General features: G+C 42.0%; 1 protein-coding gene across 3 annotated transcripts; it reads right to left on the reverse strand.

The window, feature by feature from the left end:
• Positions 1-2,352: 2,352 nt before the first annotated feature.
• si:ch211-261d7.6 (zinc finger protein 91) lies at positions 2,353-19,431 on the reverse strand. Of its 3 annotated transcripts, none has more exons than XM_021591698.2 (2): positions 19,013-19,430; positions 2,353-4,612 (listed from the first exon to the last, which is right to left on the reverse strand). In XM_021591698.2, the coding sequence occupies exons 1-2, from the start codon at positions 19,143-19,145 to the stop codon at positions 3,201-3,203; spliced, it is 1,545 nt and encodes a 514-aa protein (XP_021447373.2). In that variant the 5' UTR covers positions 19,146-19,430; the 3' UTR covers positions 2,353-3,200. The 3 variants fall into 3 exon arrangements, with proteins under 3 accessions (XP_021447373.2, XP_021447357.2, XP_021447364.2); XM_021591682.2 differs by lacking the exon at positions 2,353-4,612 and adding an exon at positions 10,283-16,005 and having other exon boundaries at positions 19,013-19,431; XM_021591689.2 differs by lacking the exon at positions 2,353-4,612 and adding an exon at positions 10,283-16,045 and having other exon boundaries at positions 19,013-19,150.
• Positions 19,432-19,981: the final 550 nt, after the last annotated feature.

The raw sequence follows: 19,981 nt of genomic DNA on the forward strand, positions 1-19,981 counted from the left end.
AGCTGTGCCTCAAGTAGTACAACACATTATCTATTACCAGTGTGATCAACTTTGAAAATTAATTTCAAAATAGTCTGAGAAGAACATTGGCAGGGCAATTCAAACACAGCCAATATGCAATGACAATGTATTGGGCCTATAGCCTACTGCACAAACCTCAAATCTGAGTGGTAGATCTCTGCTTGCTTTTGGACTCAGAAAGCGATATTGACTCAGAAAAGGTTGGTGACCACTGATGTAGTTGGAGCGGAATTCCACAAAGCCTGGTTTCTGCTCAACTCTTTTGGAGTTCATCAGACACTTCCTCCACCATGGAGTTGAGTTTAGTCAGCTATGATTTAGTGAGCTTATAAAGCATGACAACATACTTTGTGATACATTCATGTTTGATTGCTATAGCAATAATCATATTGTAAAAAAATAAATAAATGAAAACTTAGTATCTGTTCAGCCATAAATCAACCAGAAATCAAACATTACTTATCAGACAGGTTCCTCAAAACCAAGAATAGACTGGAGAAATGCACATAAGCCAGTAGATGTCGCCCTTTGCGCCACACAGAGCAGAAAATATCCCTTATTATGCACACAAATGCAGGGTTGGAGCCTAAAATGGCTTAAATACTTGACATACAGTCATTACAATCTGAATCTAGACTATAGTGAGAAGATAATTGTGATGTTCTTCTTTACATCTTATCTATGGAATGTACACATACAAAGAGAGGACTCAAAATGCATTTAATTTATCACACAAGTTACAATTCTATGATTACAAAAACAAATTTTATCGAGACAAAAAAAAAAAAATCCTACACAAAGCTTTTTCAAAAAACATGCAGCTGAATAGGTTATCAGACTGACAGAAGAGTGAGTGATATAGTTGTATCGAATAATAATTCCTGGTACGTACTAGATTACATGGTAACGGTAACGGTAACATAGCAACTAATACAGTAGGCTAGATATACAGTACCAATCAAACATTTACACATCTACTCATTTTTATTTTTTACAATGTATAATAATAGTGAAGAAATCAAAACTATGAAATAACATATGGAATCATGTAGTAAAAAAAGTGTAAAACAAAATAAAAATATATTTTGTATGAGATTCTTCAAAGTAGCCACCCTTTGCACGCTCTTGGCATTCTCTCAACCAGCTTCATGAGGTAGTCGCCTGGAATGCATTTCAATTAACAGGTGTGCCTTGTTAAAAGTTCATTTGTGGAATTTCTTTCCTTCTTAATGCATATGTGCGAATCAGTTGTGTTGTGACAAGTTACGGGAGGTATACAGAATAAAGCCCTATTTGGTAAAAGACCAAGTTCATATTATAGCAAGAACAACTCAAATAGCAGAGAAAGTACAGGCCATCATAACTTTTAGACATGAAGGTCAGTCAATACGGAGTGCAGTCGCAAAAACCATCAAGCTCTATGGTTCTCTGGCTCTCATGAGGAACGCCACAGGAAAGGAAGACCCAGAGATACCTCTACTGCAGAGGATAAATTCATTAGTTACCAGCCGCAGAAATTGCAGCCCAAATAAATGCTTCATAGAGTTCAAGTAACAGACATATCTCAAAATCAACTGTTCAGAGACTGTGTGAATCAGGCCTTCATGGTCAAATAGCTACTACTAAAGGACACCAATAAGAAGAAGACTTGCTTGGGCCAAGAAACACTAGCAATGGAATTAGACCGGTGGAAATCGGTTCTTTGGTCTGATGTGTCCCAATTTTAGATTTTTGGTTCCAACCGCCATGTCTTTGTGAGACGCAGAGTAGGTGAACAGATGATCTCCGCATGTGTGGTTCACAACCGTGAAGCATGGAGGTGGTGGTGTGATGGTGCTTTGCTGGTGACTGTCAGTGATTTATTTAGAATTCAAGGCACACTTAACCAGCATGGCTACCACAGCATTCTGCAGCGATACACCATCCCATTTCATTTGGGCTTAGTGGGACTATAATTTGTTTTTCAACAGGACAATGACCCAACATACCAACAGGCTGTGAAAGGGCAATTTGACCAAGAAGGAGAGTGATGGAGTACTACATCAGATGACCAGGCCTCCACAATCACCTGACCTCAACCCAATTGAGATGATTTGGGATGAGTTAGACCACAGAGTGAAGGAAAAGCAGCCAACAAGTGTTCAGCATATGTGGGAACTCCTTCAAGACTGTTGGAAAAGCACTCCAAGTGAAGCTGATTGAGAGAATAACAAGAGTGTGCAAATCTGTCATCAAGGCAAAGGGTGGCTATTTTGAACAATCTCAAATATATTTTGATTGGTTTAACACTTTTTTGGTTACTACATGATTCCATATGTGTCATTTCATAGTTTTGATGTTGTCACTATTATTCTACAATATAGAAAATAGTAACAATAAAGAAACATTGGAATGAGTAGATGTCAAAACTTTTGACTGGTAATATATATATATATATATATATATAAAATAATTTCTCATCTCTGCAAGTCATGTTCAGACAATGTCTTCCCATTACTGACAAATGAAAAACCCAAGTTTACTTCAAAAGAATCTAGATTTCATAATGAAAAACATGATAGAAATAGACATGATTGAATCAAATTGAAGAGGGAAAGAAAGCAAGTTGTTTTGAGATTACATTTCAGGGAACCCGGCAACCCTAAATCTAATCACAGTTTATCAAATTACAATTTTCTATATGGCCGGTGTAAATACAACAATTAAGACTTCTCGGACTGAAAATGGGTGTGAAAAACTAACGCCAATCTGCCTCGTCTTCTATCAATATTATGTATAGATAAGCACAGTTGAAGAAATTAAATTCTGGAAATCAGTCTACAAAAATTGGCAATACATCTCTTCCTTACCAAAAAGGCACAAAAACATTTGGATTAGTGAGAAACAATCTAAATGTAAAGACAAAGTAGCAAGAAGAAGAAAAAAAAAACTATATTCCTCAAGGCCTTCAACTCAAACAACTAAATTCACCCATTCAACCCACACTTCAAAACATGGCAGAAAAAAAGGACAAAAATAAGTCATACTGGGGATCAACAATTTTTTGGATCATTTGGAATTTTTCATTTTTCTTCAATTCAAGGGCTCAGCAGTGACTCAACTCTGAAGTAGTGGAAACACATTGAACAGTGCACAACTCACCAATCATTTCACAGCTAATCTCACCATGTACTGGGCCGTCATTGTACTGGCAGCTCCCCACTGGCGTGTTTCATATAGTGCAGGTGCAACGCTGACTCTTGATCAAACCCTTCACCACATTCAAAACACTCCCATTCTTTAGGTCTTTTCTGTTGCTCCGCCACATGTGCTTCCAATGCAGTCTCTTCTTTCCCCTCTTGCTCCTCCTCCTCCTCTTCCTCCTCCACTCCCGATCCAGAGGAATCAGAGTCGTCAGAGGAATCAGATCCAGAAGAGTCTGATGAATCTGATTTAGACGAATCCTCAGCACCAGAATCTTCAGAACGAGACTCAGACTCTTCCGATCCAGATTCCTCCTCACCCACCTTAATATCTTCCTCTTCTTCCTCCTCCTGCTCCTCTTGATGTTCTTGAAGCATATCTATCACCTCCGCCTCTGTGCTACCCATCCCTGTGAACACCAGCCTCTTCATCTCTGTCACCCTTCTCCTCCCAGCAAACAGGTGGTTCCTGGGTCCCAGTGGCGTCTTGCTGGCCCCGACGTAGACCCCTACGTGCTTCTTCCGATGCGTGATGAGGTTGCCCAGCTGGGAGAAGTTCTTCTTGCAGAGCGGGCATTTGTAGGGCTTGGCGCCGGTGTGAGTATTGTAGTGGTAGCGGAGCTCAGCGGGAACGCGGAAAGACTTTTCACAGAGGTCACACTTGTGGCGCCTCAGGTTGTGGCCCTGCAGGTGTTTGTCCAGAGAGAGCTCATCCCTAAAGCCCTTAGCACAGGCCAGGCACCAGAAAGGCTTCTGCTTGTGCAGGTCCATGTGGATTAAATAAGTCTGCAGGGAATTGAAATTTTTTACACACTGATCGCACTTCAGAGTGGAGGGTTCCATCGGCACGGGAGGCCTGTGCACTTTCAAGTGAGTCACCAGAAGAGATGGGCGAGCAAAGACCTTCCCACAGTCCGGGCACTTGTTCTCTGTGGGTTGTTTTTTAACTTCTTTTTCATGCATCTTCTGGTGATTTCTAAACGACTCGAGGTAGGAGTAGACCTTCCCACAGATAGAGCATGCATAGACCTTGTGGGAGCCGCTGAAGACTGGCTTCTCCTCCTCAGACAGCATGGCAACGCGCGGGCGAACTGTGACGATCTCTGATGGTCTGACCTGCCAGGAACTGTCGAAGAAATCTTCATCGTCTTCTTCATCACCTTCCACGTCTACATCACTGTTCTCTTCGTAATCACCGTCATCATTATTTTTCGGCTTTTTCTCAGGTGCTGCCGACTCCACATTGCCATTGCTCCCGTTCTTCTCCAGTGCTCTCTTAATGCCCTGCCTTCGTTCCTCCTCCTCCGCTATCGCCTCCTCCAGAACATGCTTGCGCAGGTGAGTCTTGAAGGCCTCCCAGCGAGTGAACTGCTGTCCACAGTCCTGACACCTCATACTGGCTAGTTTCACTGTGGAGGAGAGAAAGGGAGCATAAATTAGGACAATATAGTACCATGACATGCCTGTAATTTTGTTACGCTTTCAACAATTTATTTGAACTTGTTTCAATCCTTTTGTGAAGATATACTATCTCAGATTGAATTGCCAAACTATCAATAGCATCACCTTGGAATTTGGGATGAAGGGGCATATTTTTCACAAGCAAGATGTTTACAACTGACACATTATATAGTGTTTTAAAATGTGCAAATTTCTTGGTTGCTAAAATTCTAATAGTTTGCTTAATTTCAGTTTGTGGCAAAATAAGCAATGTATAGTGTAGAGAATCATTGTAACATATAAACCACTGTGAAATAGCTTTTCAATAACCAAAAATATTGTATTTTCAGCTGTTTGAAGCTGGTACACAAAACCGAAAGTAAAAGACAGAAAAACAAAGCTAAGAACGGGAAGCACACAGAACAGATCTACCGCCTCTTAGACTTTATTTCAATGAGAATGACATATATTTAGGCTCATTAATAACTGACATGATTGGATACATGATTGGATACATACTTAATTAGAATACACTGCAAGACTGATCACATAATACAAACACACCACTTACACCCCCAACATATAGAGTGAGCTACAAAAGTATTGGGAGTGTTACACGTTGTTTTGGCTCTCCACTCCAGCACTTCGGATTTTAAATGATACATATAAAATAAAGTAGTGAATGTCGACACCTTTTCAAAATGAGTAGATTTGGCTATTTCAGCCCGTTGCGGACAGGTGTATACAATTGAGCACACAGCCATGCAATCTCCATAGAGAGGACAAACATTGGCAGAAGAATGGCCTTACAGGAGCTCAGTGACTTTCAACGTGGCACCGTCATAGGATGCCACCTTTCCAACAAGTCAGTTTGTCAAATCTCTGTTCTGGTCAACTAAGTGCTGTTATTGTGAAGTGGAAACACCTAGGAGCAACAACGGCTCAGCCGCGAAGTGGTAGGCCACACAAATCACAGAACGGGACCGCCGAGTGCTGAAGCGCATAAAAATCATCTGTCTTCTGTTGAAAAACTCACTACCGAGTTCCAAACTGCCTCTAAAAGCAACGTCAGCACAACTGTTTGCTGGGAGCTTCATGAAATGGGTTTCCATGGCCGAGCAGCCGCACACAAGCCTATGATCACCATATGCAATGCCAAGCGTCAGCTGGAGTGGTGTAAACCTCGCCTCCATTGGACTCTGTAGCAGTGGAAACGAGTTCTCTATTGTGAATAATCACGCTTCACCATCTGGCAGTCAGATCTATGAATCTGGGCTTAGTGGATGCCAGGAGATTGCTACGTGCCCCAATGCATAGTGCCAACTGTAAAGTTTGGTGGAGGAGGAATAATGGTCTGAGGCTGTTTTTCATGGTTCAGGCTTGGCCCCTTGGTTCCAATGAAAATAAATCTTAACGCTACAGCACACAATGACATTCTAGAGAATTCTGTGTTTCCAACTTTGTGGAAACAGTTTGGGGAAGGCCCTTTCCTGTTTCAGCATGACAATTCCTCTGTGCACAAAGCAAGGTCCATACAGAAATGTTTGTCAAGATCAGTGTGGAAGAACTTCACTGGCCTGCACAGAGCCTTGACCTTAACCCCATCTTACACCTTTGGAATGAATTGGAACGCTGACTGCGAGCCAGGCCTAATCACCCAACATCAGTGCCCGACCTCACTAATGCTCGTGGCTGAATGGAAGCAAGTCCCCGCAGCAATGTTCCAACATCTAGTGGAAAGCCTTCCCAGAAGAGTGGAGGCTGTTATGGCAGCAAAGAGGGGGGGGGGGGGGGGGGGGGGGGGGGGGCAACCCCATATTAATACCCATGGTTTTGGAATGAGATGTTCGACTAGCAGGTGTCCACAAGCATTTCACTACACCGGCAATAACATCTGCTAAATCTGTGTGTATGTGACCAATAAAATTGGATTTGATGTAGTGTTCAATGCCTGAGGTTAAAGTGCAGACCTCTTTAATTTGAGGGTATTTTCATCCATTTCAGGTGAACCGTTTCAAAATTACAGCACTTTTGTACACGGTACCCTAAATAATGAAATATAAGAAATATGAAATAACACATATGAAATAATGTAGTAAACAAAAAAAAGTCTTAACCAAATCAAAATGTTATCCATTTTAGATTCTTCAAAGTCACCACCCTTTGCCTTGATGACAGCTTTGCACACTTGGCATTCCCTCAAACAGCTTCATGAGGTAATCACCTGGAATGCATTTCAATTAACAGGTGTGCCTTATTAAAAGTTAATTTGTGGAATTTCTTTCCTTTTTAATGCTTTTAAGCCAATCAGTTGTGTTGTGACAAGGTAGAAGCGGTATACGGAAGATAGCCCTATTTAGTAAAAGACCAAGTCCATATTATGGCAAGAAAAGCTCGAATAAGCAAAGAGAAACAACAGTCCATAATTACTTTGTCAGTCAAGGCAGAACATTCCAAGAAATTTGAAAGTTTCTTAAAGTGCAGTTGCAAAAACCATCAAGCGCTATGATGAAACTGGTTCTCATGAGGACCGCCACAGGAAAGGAAGACCCAGAGTTACCTCTGCTGCAGAGGATAAATTCATTAGTTACCAGCCTCAGAAATTGCCGCCCAAATAAATGCTTCATAGAGTTCAAGTAACAGACACATCAACAGTTCAGAGGAGACTGTGTAAATCAGGCCTTCATGGTCAAATTGCTGCAAGGAAAACACTACTAAAGGACACCAATAATAAGAAGACACTTGCTTGGACCAAGAAACACGAGAAATAGACAGACTGGTGGAAACCTGTCCTTTGGTCTGATGAGTCCAAATATGAGATTTTTGGTTCCAACCTACGTGTATTTATGAGATGCAGAGTTGGTGAACGGATGATTTCTGCATGTGTAGTTCCCACCATGAAGCATGGAGGTGGTGGTGTGATGGTGCTTTGCTGGTGAGACAGTGATTTATTTAGAATTCAAGGCACACTTAACCAGCAGGACTACCACCTCATTCTGCAAGCCACCCCATCTGGTTTGCGCTTAGTGGGACGGTCATTTGTTTTTCAACAGGACAATGACCCAACACACCTCCAGGCTGTGAAATGACCATTTTACCAAGGAGAGTGATTGAGTGCTACATCAGATGACCGGGTCTCCACGATCACCAGACCTCAACCCAATTGAGATGGTTTGGGATGAGTTGGACCGCAGAGTGAAGGAAAAGCAGCCAACAAGTGCTCAGAATATGTGGGAACTCCTTCGAGACTGCAAAGAGAATGCGAAGTGTGCAAAGCTGTCAAGACAAAGGGTAGCTACTTTGAAGAATCTCAAATATAAAATATTTGGAGTTGTACATGATTCCATGTGTTATTGAAGTTTTTTTCTTCACTAAAATTCTACAATGTAGATTTTTTTTTTTTTAAAGAAAAACCCTTGAATGAGTAGGTGTCCAAACTTTTGACTAGTACTGTAGGTGTATTAAAAAGTGAAACACTTTCACGCAATGACTACATCAAGCTTGCGACTCTACACATTTTTTGGATGCATTTGCTGTTTGTTTTGGTTGTGTTTCAGATAATTCCGTGCCCAATGGAAATGAAATGGTAAATAATGTATCATGTCATTTTGGACTCACTTTTACTGTAAAACAGATTTTTTTCTAAACACTTCTCCATTAATGTGGATTCTACCATGATCACAGATAATCCTGAATGAAACGTGAATAAAGATGAGTGAGAAAGTTGGATGCACAAATATCATGCTCCCCCAAAAATTCTAACCTCCCCTGACACTAATGGTGAGAGGTTAGCATGTCTTGGGGGGTATTTCATTTTTTATTTAACCTTTAACTAGGAAAGTCAGTTAAGAACAAATACGGCCTACCCTTGCCAAACCCGGACGATGCTGGGCCAATTGTGCGCCGCCCTTTGGGACTCCCAATCACAGCCGTGTGATATGCGAGACTAACTTTCTCACTCATTATTCATGATTAATTCAGGATTACCCACACTTAAACTTATGGGAATTGTCAGGTCGCCCAAAAAGTTAGTGCATTCCAAAAATATTCAGACCCCTTCCCCCTTTCCACATTTTGTTACATTACAGCCTTATTCTAAAATGTATTTAATCAAAGTCTATATACACACACACAACCCCATAATGACAAAGCAAAGACAAGTTTTTAGAAGTGTATGCAAATTGATTAAAAATAAACTGAAATACCTTTACATAAGTATTCAGTGTCTTTGCTATGAGACTTGAAATTGAGCTCTGGTGCATTCTGTTTCCATTGATAATCCTTGAGTCCACCTGTGGTAAATTCAATTGATTGGACATAATTTGGAAAGGCACACACACCTGTCTATGTAAGGTCCCACAGTTGACAGTGCATGTCAGAACAAAAAACAGGAAGAGGTCAAAAGGAATGTTTCGTAGAGTGCGGAGACAGGATTGTGTTGAGGCACAGATCAGTGGAAGGGTACAAAAAAATTCTGCAGTATTGAAAGTCCCCAGTAACACATTTCTTAAATGGAAGAAGTTATGAACCACCAAGACTCTTCCAAGAGCTTACCGCCTGGCCAAACTGAGCAATCAGGGGAGAAAGGCCTTGGTAAGGGAAGTGACCAAGAACCCGATGGTCACTCTGACAGAGCTCCAGAGTTCCTCTGTGGAGATGGGAGAACCTTCCAGAAGGTCAACCATCTCTGCAGCCCTTCACCAATCAGGCCTTTATGGTAGAGTGGCTAGATGGAAGCCACCCCTCAGTAAAAGGGTACATGGCAGCCTGCTTGGAGTTTGCCAAAAGGCACCTAAAGGACTCTCAGACCATGAGAAACAAGATTCTGTGGTCTGATGAAACCAAGATTGAACTCCTTGGCCTGAATGCAAAGCTACATGTCTAGAGGAAACCTGGCACCATCCCTACGGTGAAGCATGGTGGTGGCCCAGTCTGAGCACTCAGGACCTCAGACTGGGTCAAAGGTTCACCTTCCAACAGGACAGCGACCCTAAGTACACAGCCAAGACAAAGCAGGAGTGGCTTCGGAACAAGTCTTTGAATGTCCTTGAGTGGCCCAGCCAGAGCCCGATCAAACATCTCTGGAGAGACCTGAAAATAGCTGTGCAGCAATGCTCCCCATCTAACCTGACAGAGCTTGAGAAGATCTGCAGAGAAAAATGGGAGAAACTCCCTAAATACAGGTGTGCCAAGCTTGTAGCGTCATACCCAAGAAGCCTTGTGGCTATAATCGCTGTCATAGGTGCTTCAACAAAGTACTGAGTAAAGAGTCTGAATACTTATGTAAACGTGATAGTTTTAAAATATTTTTTTTATACTTTTGCTAAACTTTCTAAAAACCTGTTTTCGCCTTGTCATTGTGGGGTATTGTGTAGATTAATGAGGGGGGGAAACTATTTAATCAATTTTAGAATAAGCCTAACGTAACAAAATGTGGAAAAAGTAAAGGGGTCTGAACACTATGAATGCACTGTACATATTGCAGCTTTAAGTTTGAAAGTGTTTTATAATCTATATTGTAGTGATGTTTCTCAACCATTTCCGACAAACATGACGCGTCATGACTGGAGCCCACTAGAGTCAAGTTTAAAGGTCCGTTAAAACCAGTAACTCAGTCCACACAATGAAAAACACAGGAAACTTAACTACAGTTTTAACCATTTACTAAAACTCTTCATGTCTGCATTAATAAGACACCAGTAGTAGTTTAAAGGTACAGGGAAAAGGTGACATTGAAATGAGTTATCATAAAGGTCATGACTTCAAAAGATTAGCAATAGTCTAAAAACTTGAACGTTTCATTTAATCCAACAAGGAAAATAACAACTCCTTGAACAAATGCTAAACCAGTTTGTTAAATCAAACTCATTACGATAGATAAACAACACAGGAAAGTAACAACCAACTGTTAGTATTTGGGAACTTTGGTAGTGAAATCCAGGAAAACATAGAATTTTCTAATTATTAAATGATACAATGTTAGTTTGGTAACATTTTGTAAAAGAAAACAGCCAGAAATAGGTACTAATAATACTATAAACATCCATCTTATATAGACAGGTTAATGCCAGAACTGGAGTAATTTCTCAAAAGAAAGTCAAGTGCATGTTACTGAAAGTGGGTGACTCACGTTCTCTCTCCCCTTGCATACTAAGTCAAGCAAAACAAACTTAAATTAGTGCCTACCTTGACAAACAAATCACTGTACTTTACAGGATGTAATCATTTCTCGGCATAGAGAAACAGAACCATTTTCTAAATGAAACCGCAGTTAGTGAACTTTCTCTATAACTACACATTTCTACACCAAGAGGACACATTTCAAATCAGTGGAACTGATAAAAGGAGTTTTTCTATGTACAGGTCCAGTGTGAAATAAAGCCTGAGAAAGATAAAATGACGGTGTCAAGAGCTAAAAGAAGCACTTAGTGGATATATTTGCAATAATGTTAACAGCATTCTATAGATATAATTAGAATAGTAAAATGTAGCAAGTCTCTTGGACATTTAGTCCTTGAAAATACCCTGGAGAAAAAAATGTCCACCTTGGAAATTGAACTGAAGTATAAGGAGGTACATAAGTGCATGAAAAAGTCAAATTCCACTTCTAATATCTCCTGACTTGTATTAGTTCCATCGTTAATCTAATACGCTCCACGAGCATGTTCAATGTAGTGCTGGTGCAACTCCAACTCTCGACTGAAACGCATTCCACATTCAATGCAAGTAAGGCCATCGGTGTCTCTTGAGGAGACAGCAGTGTAGGGATCTCTCTGCACTTTGTCATCACCCATACATTCCTGGTGATGGTCAATGAGGTCCCGAATCTCACTGAAGGTCCGGGGACAAAGGGAGCAACGGTAGGAGCCATCGCTGTCGTGTTGAGCCTCGTGTTTATGCAGAGCACCTGGAGATAGAAACGCTTTTCCACAGTGCTGGCACTTGTGGCTATTCTGTGGCCGGGAGGGACGTGTAGGTAGTGGCTTGAGGGATGACTTCGCCTTCAAATCAGGCAGAGGGACATTGAGTTTAGCGGGCCCTGTGCTTACAGAAGCACTGAGTCTGTAACGAAGCTCTGTTGGTAGTCGTCGGCGGACCTCGTCGTGCCAGGCCAGGTGCTGTTGCAACTGAGTCTCAGTCCAATATCCACGGCAGCACAGGGCGCAAGAGTGAGGTCGGCTCTTTGCCAAGTCCTTGTGGGTTCCTAGTTGCTCTTCAGTTGGGAAAGCTTTGCCACACTTGTCACACTTGAAGAGGTATTTGATTGTCTGCTCATAGAGGCGGGTTGGTGGTGAGGGTTCCTCTTCCACTACTTCTGCCATTCCTGGATTAACTTCCTGTTTGAGCACTCCACAGATCTTCTTGTGATTATAGAGTGCCCCAGAAGAACTGTATCTCTTCCCACAGTCAACGCAAGGGATGGATTTTAAACCTGGTCGACCTTTCTTCCTCCTTCTGCCAACAGCATTCTTATTCTTTGTAACAAAGTGTTCAGTTATGACAACAGTGCCTTTGTTTTCTGTAACTAAGTTCTTACTCTCATTAATCAGTTCATTTCCCTTGGTAGAGTCCCCGCTCTCAGCCAAAGTGCCCTTGCTCTTAACCTTCTTGCCCTGGGAGTGGGCCTGCCATTTGTGGGCACGCAAGCCTCGAACCTTCAAGAAGCTCATATCACAATGAGGACACTGGTGAAGATTTGATTTAAGCTTTGGCTTCTTTAATGGAATGACTTCAGACTTGCTGTGTGATGTGGCAGGCTGCTCCGGGACCTCTTCAATGGACATGGTCATGGACTGGTCCCCCTGAAGATCTGCAGACTCAATGGGTTTGTTATGCTCACTTTCATAGTGAGCTGCTAAAAGTGAGCCCTTGACGAAAGTTGTGTTACATTCTGGACATGCAAATTCAGCGTGTGAGGGTTTGCGGTTGCCTTCCATGCTTGTGTCCGCTGCAGGCTCTGGTTCGGCTTTGGTCTGACATGGCGGATAATACAACTGGTGCCGGCGGAGAACACACAGGTAAAAGAAGCCCTTACCACACTTGTTGCACTGAAAAGGTCCCTCGTCCACTGACTTTTGCCCAACAGAACTTATATTGTCATCTTTTATCAGTGAACCAGCAAACTTCTTATCTGTGTGCCATCGTCTGTGAGTGCCAAGGGCTGCATTGGAGATAAAACGTCTTCCACATTCTGGACAACAGAATTGGCCTTTAGTTGTTTGCTCTACCTTTTTGGGTTGCTTGGGTTCTTCAGGGATTGCGGCCACTTGAAATTTCAGCTTCGGTTTTACTTTAGACTTGTGACCCAGAACATGAATCCTTTTATGGAAATTCAGTGCTCCTACAACAGCAAAGCTTCTCTCACACTCTTTACATTTGTATTTCAGATCAGTTGTGTTGATTGTGGCAGCTTTCTTCAAGGTTAGGGACTCATTGGTCTCCTTTTGTTCACCACATTCCTTCTCAGTAACAGATTTAGTAATTTTCTCAGTGCCAGAGTTGTTTGACAGAGTTGTTTCCACAAGGTCTTTGACAATGCACTTTGTCACCTTCTCTATCCCTCCTTTCGCTTTGACATCCAAGCCTGCAACTGCCCTTGGCTTGCCACATTCTTTTCGATGATACTGCAATGACAGTAAATTGTTGAAAAGAGAAGGGCAGGAGGGACAATTGAGCTTCTTCACTTTAGGAGCTGTGTCATGTTGGACAATATCCTCCTTGTGGCTTTTAATGACAGTCTTTTTCTTGCCACACTGTTTTTGGTGAGTGTGCAATGAAGATTTGTTGCTGAAATGGGAAAGGCATGTTGAACACTTCAGCCCCTCTAGCTCAAGAGCAGATTTAGGCGATGAGGCAGAGTAGTCGGTTTCATAACCATGGCTCTTCATGTGGAATTTAAGTGCCTTGGCTCGTGAAAACAGTTTTCCACAATCAGGGCAGCTGTATGCGTTCTTCTTCACTTGTTCTACCTGATGTTGAAAAGACTTGATAGGAGGCGGGAGGATTTGAGCATTATGTACAACCTGGTGCCTGAGGAGGCTTGAGAACATGCGAAAAGACTTGCTACAAAGCTCACATCTATGATTCCCATTCTCGTGCTTCCTCATATGAGATTTCATAATGCCTTGGTGACGAAATGTCTTTCTGCATACAGGGCAAGCAACTTTACCACGAACATGTGGAGGGCCATTGACAGAATGTGAAGACACTGTTGGCTCATTCTTCTCCTTCAAATGTGCACACGGAGCTTGATTCTGCTTGTGGTGAGCGTAAGCACCCAATGACCAGAAGCCCTTCCCACATCGCTCGCAATAAACCGTTGGGCCTAATAAAGTCTTCTTTGGATTAAACACTTCAGTTTTAGTGTCTGATACTTCATCTTGGGTGGGGGTTGGAGCATGACAGCTTTTGCGGTGGTTGTACAAACCACTGGCATTAGAGTAAGTCTTCTCGCAATCTGGACATGGATGAGCTTTGCTTTTTGGATGCTGTTGCTGATGAGAGTGTAGTGCAGACATGCGTGAGAAACACTTTCCACACACCTCACATTTGAAGCTATTCTTCTGTAGTCCGGCAAGCTGGTACAATACACTCTTGTGGGGTTTTCGGCCATCGTGTTTTCGCATGTGATTGTGGTACGTTTTCCGATGTGTAGTGTCAAACCCACAAAAGTCGCACTTGAAAAGATCCTTTTCAGGATTCCATCGTTTTTTGCCATCTACTCTGTGCCACAGTTTGTGTGAGCGCAAAGATGCAGCACTGGTAAACCAGCGGTAACACTCAGGACAGTTAAATCTTTTAGGTGGGTCTAGTCCCTGAACCTTCTCTGTTTGAGTTCCTTCGCCGACAAATGGCGGAAAGTCAATTTGTACAATTTTCAGATCAATCTCTGGTTTAGACTTAAGTGTACTAGAAATGTACTCCGTTGGACACAACACAGCATCCATCTCCTCTTTTCCCTCCTGGTCTGATTCACACAGTAATTCAAGATCAGGGTTGAGTTCTTGTTGTGACTCTTCTTCATCCCTTACAGAGCCATCTGAGGCACTTATACTGATCACCTCTACATTGACATCATCAGTTCCATCAGCCTCTGCATCCCCATCAGTTTCATAGAAACAGGGGTCTCTCTCGGTCACAGGGGTGTCCTGTGGGTAGACAATGGCCCCTAAAGCAAATGTTTCAGTTTCTGTCTTGTTATCCAGTAATAGCTTATGTTGAGGTAGTGGGGATGTTTGTGGCTGGAATTCTTTCTCAGTCCGTCCAAAAACATCATTATGGCAAAGCCGATGGGACTGGAGAGCCGAGGCCCTGGAAAATCGGAGCCCACACTCCTGACACTCAAACGCTTTCTTCTGGAGCTGGCAAACCTGATGAAGGAAAGATTTTGCTGGAGTCTCTTGAGTATGAGCCAAACGCTGGTGCTTGTAGTAGAATGTGAGCGTTGTGAAGACCTTGTCACACTCCTCACATGGAAACCTTTTGCCACCACTACCACCTCGTTTCATATGATAACGTTGATGGCAGAGCATGCCGGCGTAAGTACTGAAGGTCTTCTCACACTCACTGCAGTCAAATTTGTTGGGTTTTCTCTTAAGCTTTTCAGGAGAACATTTTTCATTGTGGCTAAATCGTTGGTGTGTTTTCAGGCCAGACTGGGCGCGAAATGTTTTGCCACATGAACACCCAAACAGATTTTCCTGTGCCTCATCTACCTGTTCAGAAGCTTTGTTGCTGTCCTCTGTTGCAAAGGCAGGCTCCTCTGCGGGTGGTTGCTTCTCTGCATCCCTTTTGCGGGACTTTGGGATTAGTTTTACCTCATGACAACGGCGGTGAGCATCAAGAGCTGAAGAACGGGAGTAACAGCGACCACAAGTTTGACACTCAAAGGATTTCTTTTTCAGGTGTGCCAGCTCATGGAAAACTGATTTGGAAGCTTGCTTGTGTGAGCGTGTATGACTGATGAAAGAGCCCATCGAAGTATAGGATTTCCCACAGTCTTCACATTCATAGACATACTGCTTAGCCACCCCCATGCTCTGATCAGGAGTTGACTGGGGCCCAACTGTTGACTGGGCCACAGGAGTTGATTGCAAAACAGGAGTTGACTGCTTGAGGGCTTCATTACGGTGTTTGACCTGGTGTGAGTAAAAACCCCTTGAGTCTGCAAATTTGCGCCCACAAAGAGCGCAACATAGTGTCCGTTGGCCCCCACTCTCTGAAACAAGCAAGCCATCCAAATGGGAGTCAGAGTCCAGGCAGACTATTGGGCCATCATGGGTGTGCTCATGTTGATGCTCCTGGTAAGCCGCCTCCTCCCCAAAGACTTCTTCACAATCCAGACAGCGGAAAAGCCCATCCCCTAAAAATAGAAAGGGGAAAATGGGAGGTCAGGGCGACTCCTGTTGCCAAAGAAAAGAGAAAAGAAAACCAAACAATAACACAAATGAATATTTATGTCAGATAATGAGTAAGTGCCCCCATGTACATTTAGGGCATGCACAATTAGTGTATAATTGTGTAAGCAACGAATATGGATGAAGACAGTCATGAAAATTAAAATAATCGTCATAACTGTTTAATTATTTTGGTGTAGAAAGAACAGCTGACTGAAGACAGGACAGCTGGGCATTTATGCTGTCCATTTCAATGGTAACATGGACTAGTTACAATGTCATGAAACTTTGTTGCTCCTTGCAGAATAAGTAAGGTGTTGAAGCAATCAAGTCTTGGGTTGCCTAGGCAATGCCCCCTTCCTGCAGCAGCACAGCTCAGGATTGGAGGAGAGGAGAAAATGTCTTAAAAAAGTTTAAACGATTATAAAGGTGCCATCATCCAAAATTCCATTACTGTCAAAAAGAAACAAGACTTAAGCATATTTTATTACAATGATACATATTATCATCAAGATACATTTTTTGCAATGGATACAACTTGTTTGGATAGATGTATATTTTGACAGAAATACATTTTACTTGACAATTATGAACATCTTTGCTAAAGTGCATATCACCCTAACGATGGTGAGTCAACTCATTGTGGATAATATACTTTTGAAATGTAATTGTTATAAAAAGACAATGGGTGAAGCAGCCTAATTTAAAAAGGATTTCAAACTAACTTCTGTATTGGGAAAGTTTTATTTAACCTAAATGTTTATCACGGTTTTCAGATCAGTCAAGTTATCCTATTCACTACTGACCTGTGGACAGAGAAAGAATTGGGATCGTATGATTTCCCTTGAGGTGAATGGAGCCAAATGTACGTCTACTCTATAGAGACCCCATAAAGTTACCTATATCAAACATTTCATCATGTCTCAAATAGGAGAATCTCACCCAAAGATATTGAATAAAATGATCAAAGATTCACCTATTCAGCTCCTGAGAAAATAAACTCAGACCTTCTGTTTTGCTTATATGATAAATAGCCTATGACCTTCAAGAGGTATTACTCTAAAACAGTAAACATGTTGTCCCCCATGAATGATGAAGCACTTGGGCCAATTGGTGACAATTCAAGCTCAACAGGACAAGATATATGCTTGTTCAACATTTGGAATTTCAGCTGATTACTATAGTGCCCCCCTTGGGCCAATCATTGTAATTGTGTAGATGTCAGGTCTTCGGCAAGATGCATCATTCACCCAAGTTACCACAACATCGTGTGTGACTAACATACGTACAAAGGGAGACATATCCATAGTCCCCCCCCCTCCAATTGAGAGGTGGGTAGATGAAGCTCAATATGGCGACCTGAGTATGGGTGAGCGGGTGTGCCGAAAGTAGTGGGCGTGTGGAAAGGAGTGGGTGTGTCGAAAACGCTCTGCTATACTGCCCTACCAAGCAAAAAGGCAGTAACTGCTCATAGCGTGGAACTGAGAGAAAAGGCTTTTCTTTACCTTGGTTTCACAGTAACTTTATACAGTTACTGCTAACATGACCCCCATTTTCTCCAAAACACAATAGAGGCAGGATACTTGTCCACATGATTAAGCATGTTCTTAACATAGCAAAACTGACATTTTTTCAACCAAATGAGAAGTCACTGCCTTTTTGCTTGGTAGGGCAGTAAAGGTTAGAAGTTTTGATTGAGCGGTGTTTATTCCCTTACATTTCTTACCACGCAACTACTGTACATTGATTGAGCTACCATACCGTGAGTACTTCTGTTTTGAAGACAGAGGATTAGTATGAGTCTAATTTCACTGTTTTACACAAATTGTACAGTTTCAGTTCTAAAACTGACAATTGTCTATTTTTTATTAAAAAGCACTGATGACGGGTGTACCGTTTCTTCATGCGTTGTATGCGTGTGCTTACTGTGACTGTCACCCTGATACTAGGAAGCTACTTCCCACGCCCTTGCAAGACAGTCGTGCTTATCAAACAGGAGCGAAAGGCACTGTCGCTGCCATTCATGCCCTCCCCATTGAGTATACTGTATGTGCATGCATCATGGTGACATCTAGATGGTTATCAATATTAGTTATTTATTATGGGGGGCACGTTAGCTACCCATGGCGACAGGACCATGATGTTCAGTAGGATTCTTCCTGAGTAACACGGTCAGGTATCAGGTCGGCAGCGATGTCTATACACCACAGGTGCACTGGTCTCCGGCTTATCGACTCGTCCTGTAGCCCAATCAGCAACGAAAAACGGTCTTGAGTTGCAACATACAGTATCTTCCCAATTAGCTGATTCACATTCCATACACCCACACTCCGGTCGCCATTTTAGCAACATCTACCCAATATTTAATCGTGGGGGACAATTAGATGGCTCTGGCCTACGTGGAAGTTCCAAAATCATTGAGGATGTGATCACGCTAGTCCAGGGGCGTAATCATTAGACAAACGTTTCATTTAGCTACTAAAACGAGACTGGACAAATTGAGTTAGGTACCCGTTTCGTTCGCTTCCACTTAAGGAACGTTTTGCGTAATAAATATGTCCCAGTATTATTTATCACAATATGACAGCCTATTTGATTTCACTTAACATTGAAGAAACCGTAAGATCAAAGAGTAGACGTTTAACTATAACGGTACTAATGCAATTCCGACGATCAACTATTTACCCTTGCTAGCTAGCAACCTAAACAACGTTACTGACTACACGCACAGCTTCCTAGTCACCACTAGTTAAGTTAGCTAATTTTCTAGTTAAAAATGTGAACAAGATAAAATGGCTCAAATTGATTTATCTTGAAAATGGCTACCGAACAAAAACCTTAGCTAGGATATGATCATGTTAGAATAGTTAGCTAACGCTAATTAGCTAACTAGCAAACTTGGATTTGAGCATGTTGTAGCATTAGTTAACGTTAGCTGTGTTTATATAATTGTGAAAGGATGGGGTCCCTTACCATCGGTACTGTCATATTTGGCAGGCTTGTTGGCGCTGTTTTCGGTCTTCTTGGTTAAATTTTCACTGACATCTTCCGACTCCTGTTCATCTCCTCCCTCGTCTTTGATCGTTACAGCGGAGACATCCTCCATAGCTAACACTCAGCGTGGTGCTTGATTTGCTGTTATTAGGCCACTGCAACTTGGATCTTCGTTCTTAGTGTTTACTGCTTCTATTACTTAAATTCCCCTGAGTTTTCTCGGAGGGGGGTCTCATCTAATGCATGCAAAAATAAAACTCCTTTCACCGAGTGAACAATGTCATAGGAGGCCTAGAATGTTGTTCGGAGCGCCTCTTACTCTTCTCCTCCGCACTGTTGTTGCAGTGGTTCCGTCCTAGGAAATTACGACAAATGACAACTTCCTTGCCACAGATCTGTCGCGAGAACATCAGCGTACCATGCCGCGTTCAAAACAACTGGGAACTCGGAAGTGGAACATTTCTAATTTTCGACTTCAGTGCGTTCAATAACACAAATGGGAACTCTGAAAAAACGAGCTCCGGGGAAAATCGTTTTGAACGGTCATCCAACTCGAAACTACAAATCGGGAACTCGGGCCTCTTTCTATTTTTTTATCTATTTTTTTATTAACAAATCAATACAGAGAGTACATGAGGGAACACAGGTATATATATATTATATACCATGGACAATTGAGCTAGGGGGTACAATATCACGTTATACAAAGACCTTAAAGGACATACATGTACATACTTATAATTCTAACAGCTTTTTTGTTAGTAGAGTATTTAATTGTCTTAAAATACAGTTCACCTTCTTTTTGTAGGGTAAGAAAATGTGTTTTTTTGTTTGCAAATTTACATTTGTGAATATGAAATTTGGCCAAAAGAATAATGTAATTACGTAAAAAATGTTTCAGCTTATTCCTATGGTTGGTAAAGAATCCAAGCAGTACATCTCTCCACA

Source organism: Oncorhynchus mykiss, chromosome 3 (genome assembly GCF_013265735.2).
Source record: "Oncorhynchus mykiss isolate Arlee chromosome 3, USDA_OmykA_1.1, whole genome shotgun sequence".
NCBI classification, from domain to species: Eukaryota; Metazoa; Chordata; class Actinopteri; order Salmoniformes; family Salmonidae; genus Oncorhynchus; species Oncorhynchus mykiss.

Bases quoted from the DNA above. Each gene is read 5' to 3' on its own strand.
- si:ch211-261d7.6 (XM_021591682.2), bottom strand. From the start codon at position 19,145: ATGGAGGATGTCTCCGCTGTAACGATCAAAGACGAGGGAGGAGATGAA. The intron at 16,006-19,012 runs GTAAGGGACCCC...TTCTATTTTTAG, and splicing joins CAAATATGACAGTACCGATG to GGGATGGGCTTTTCCGCTGT.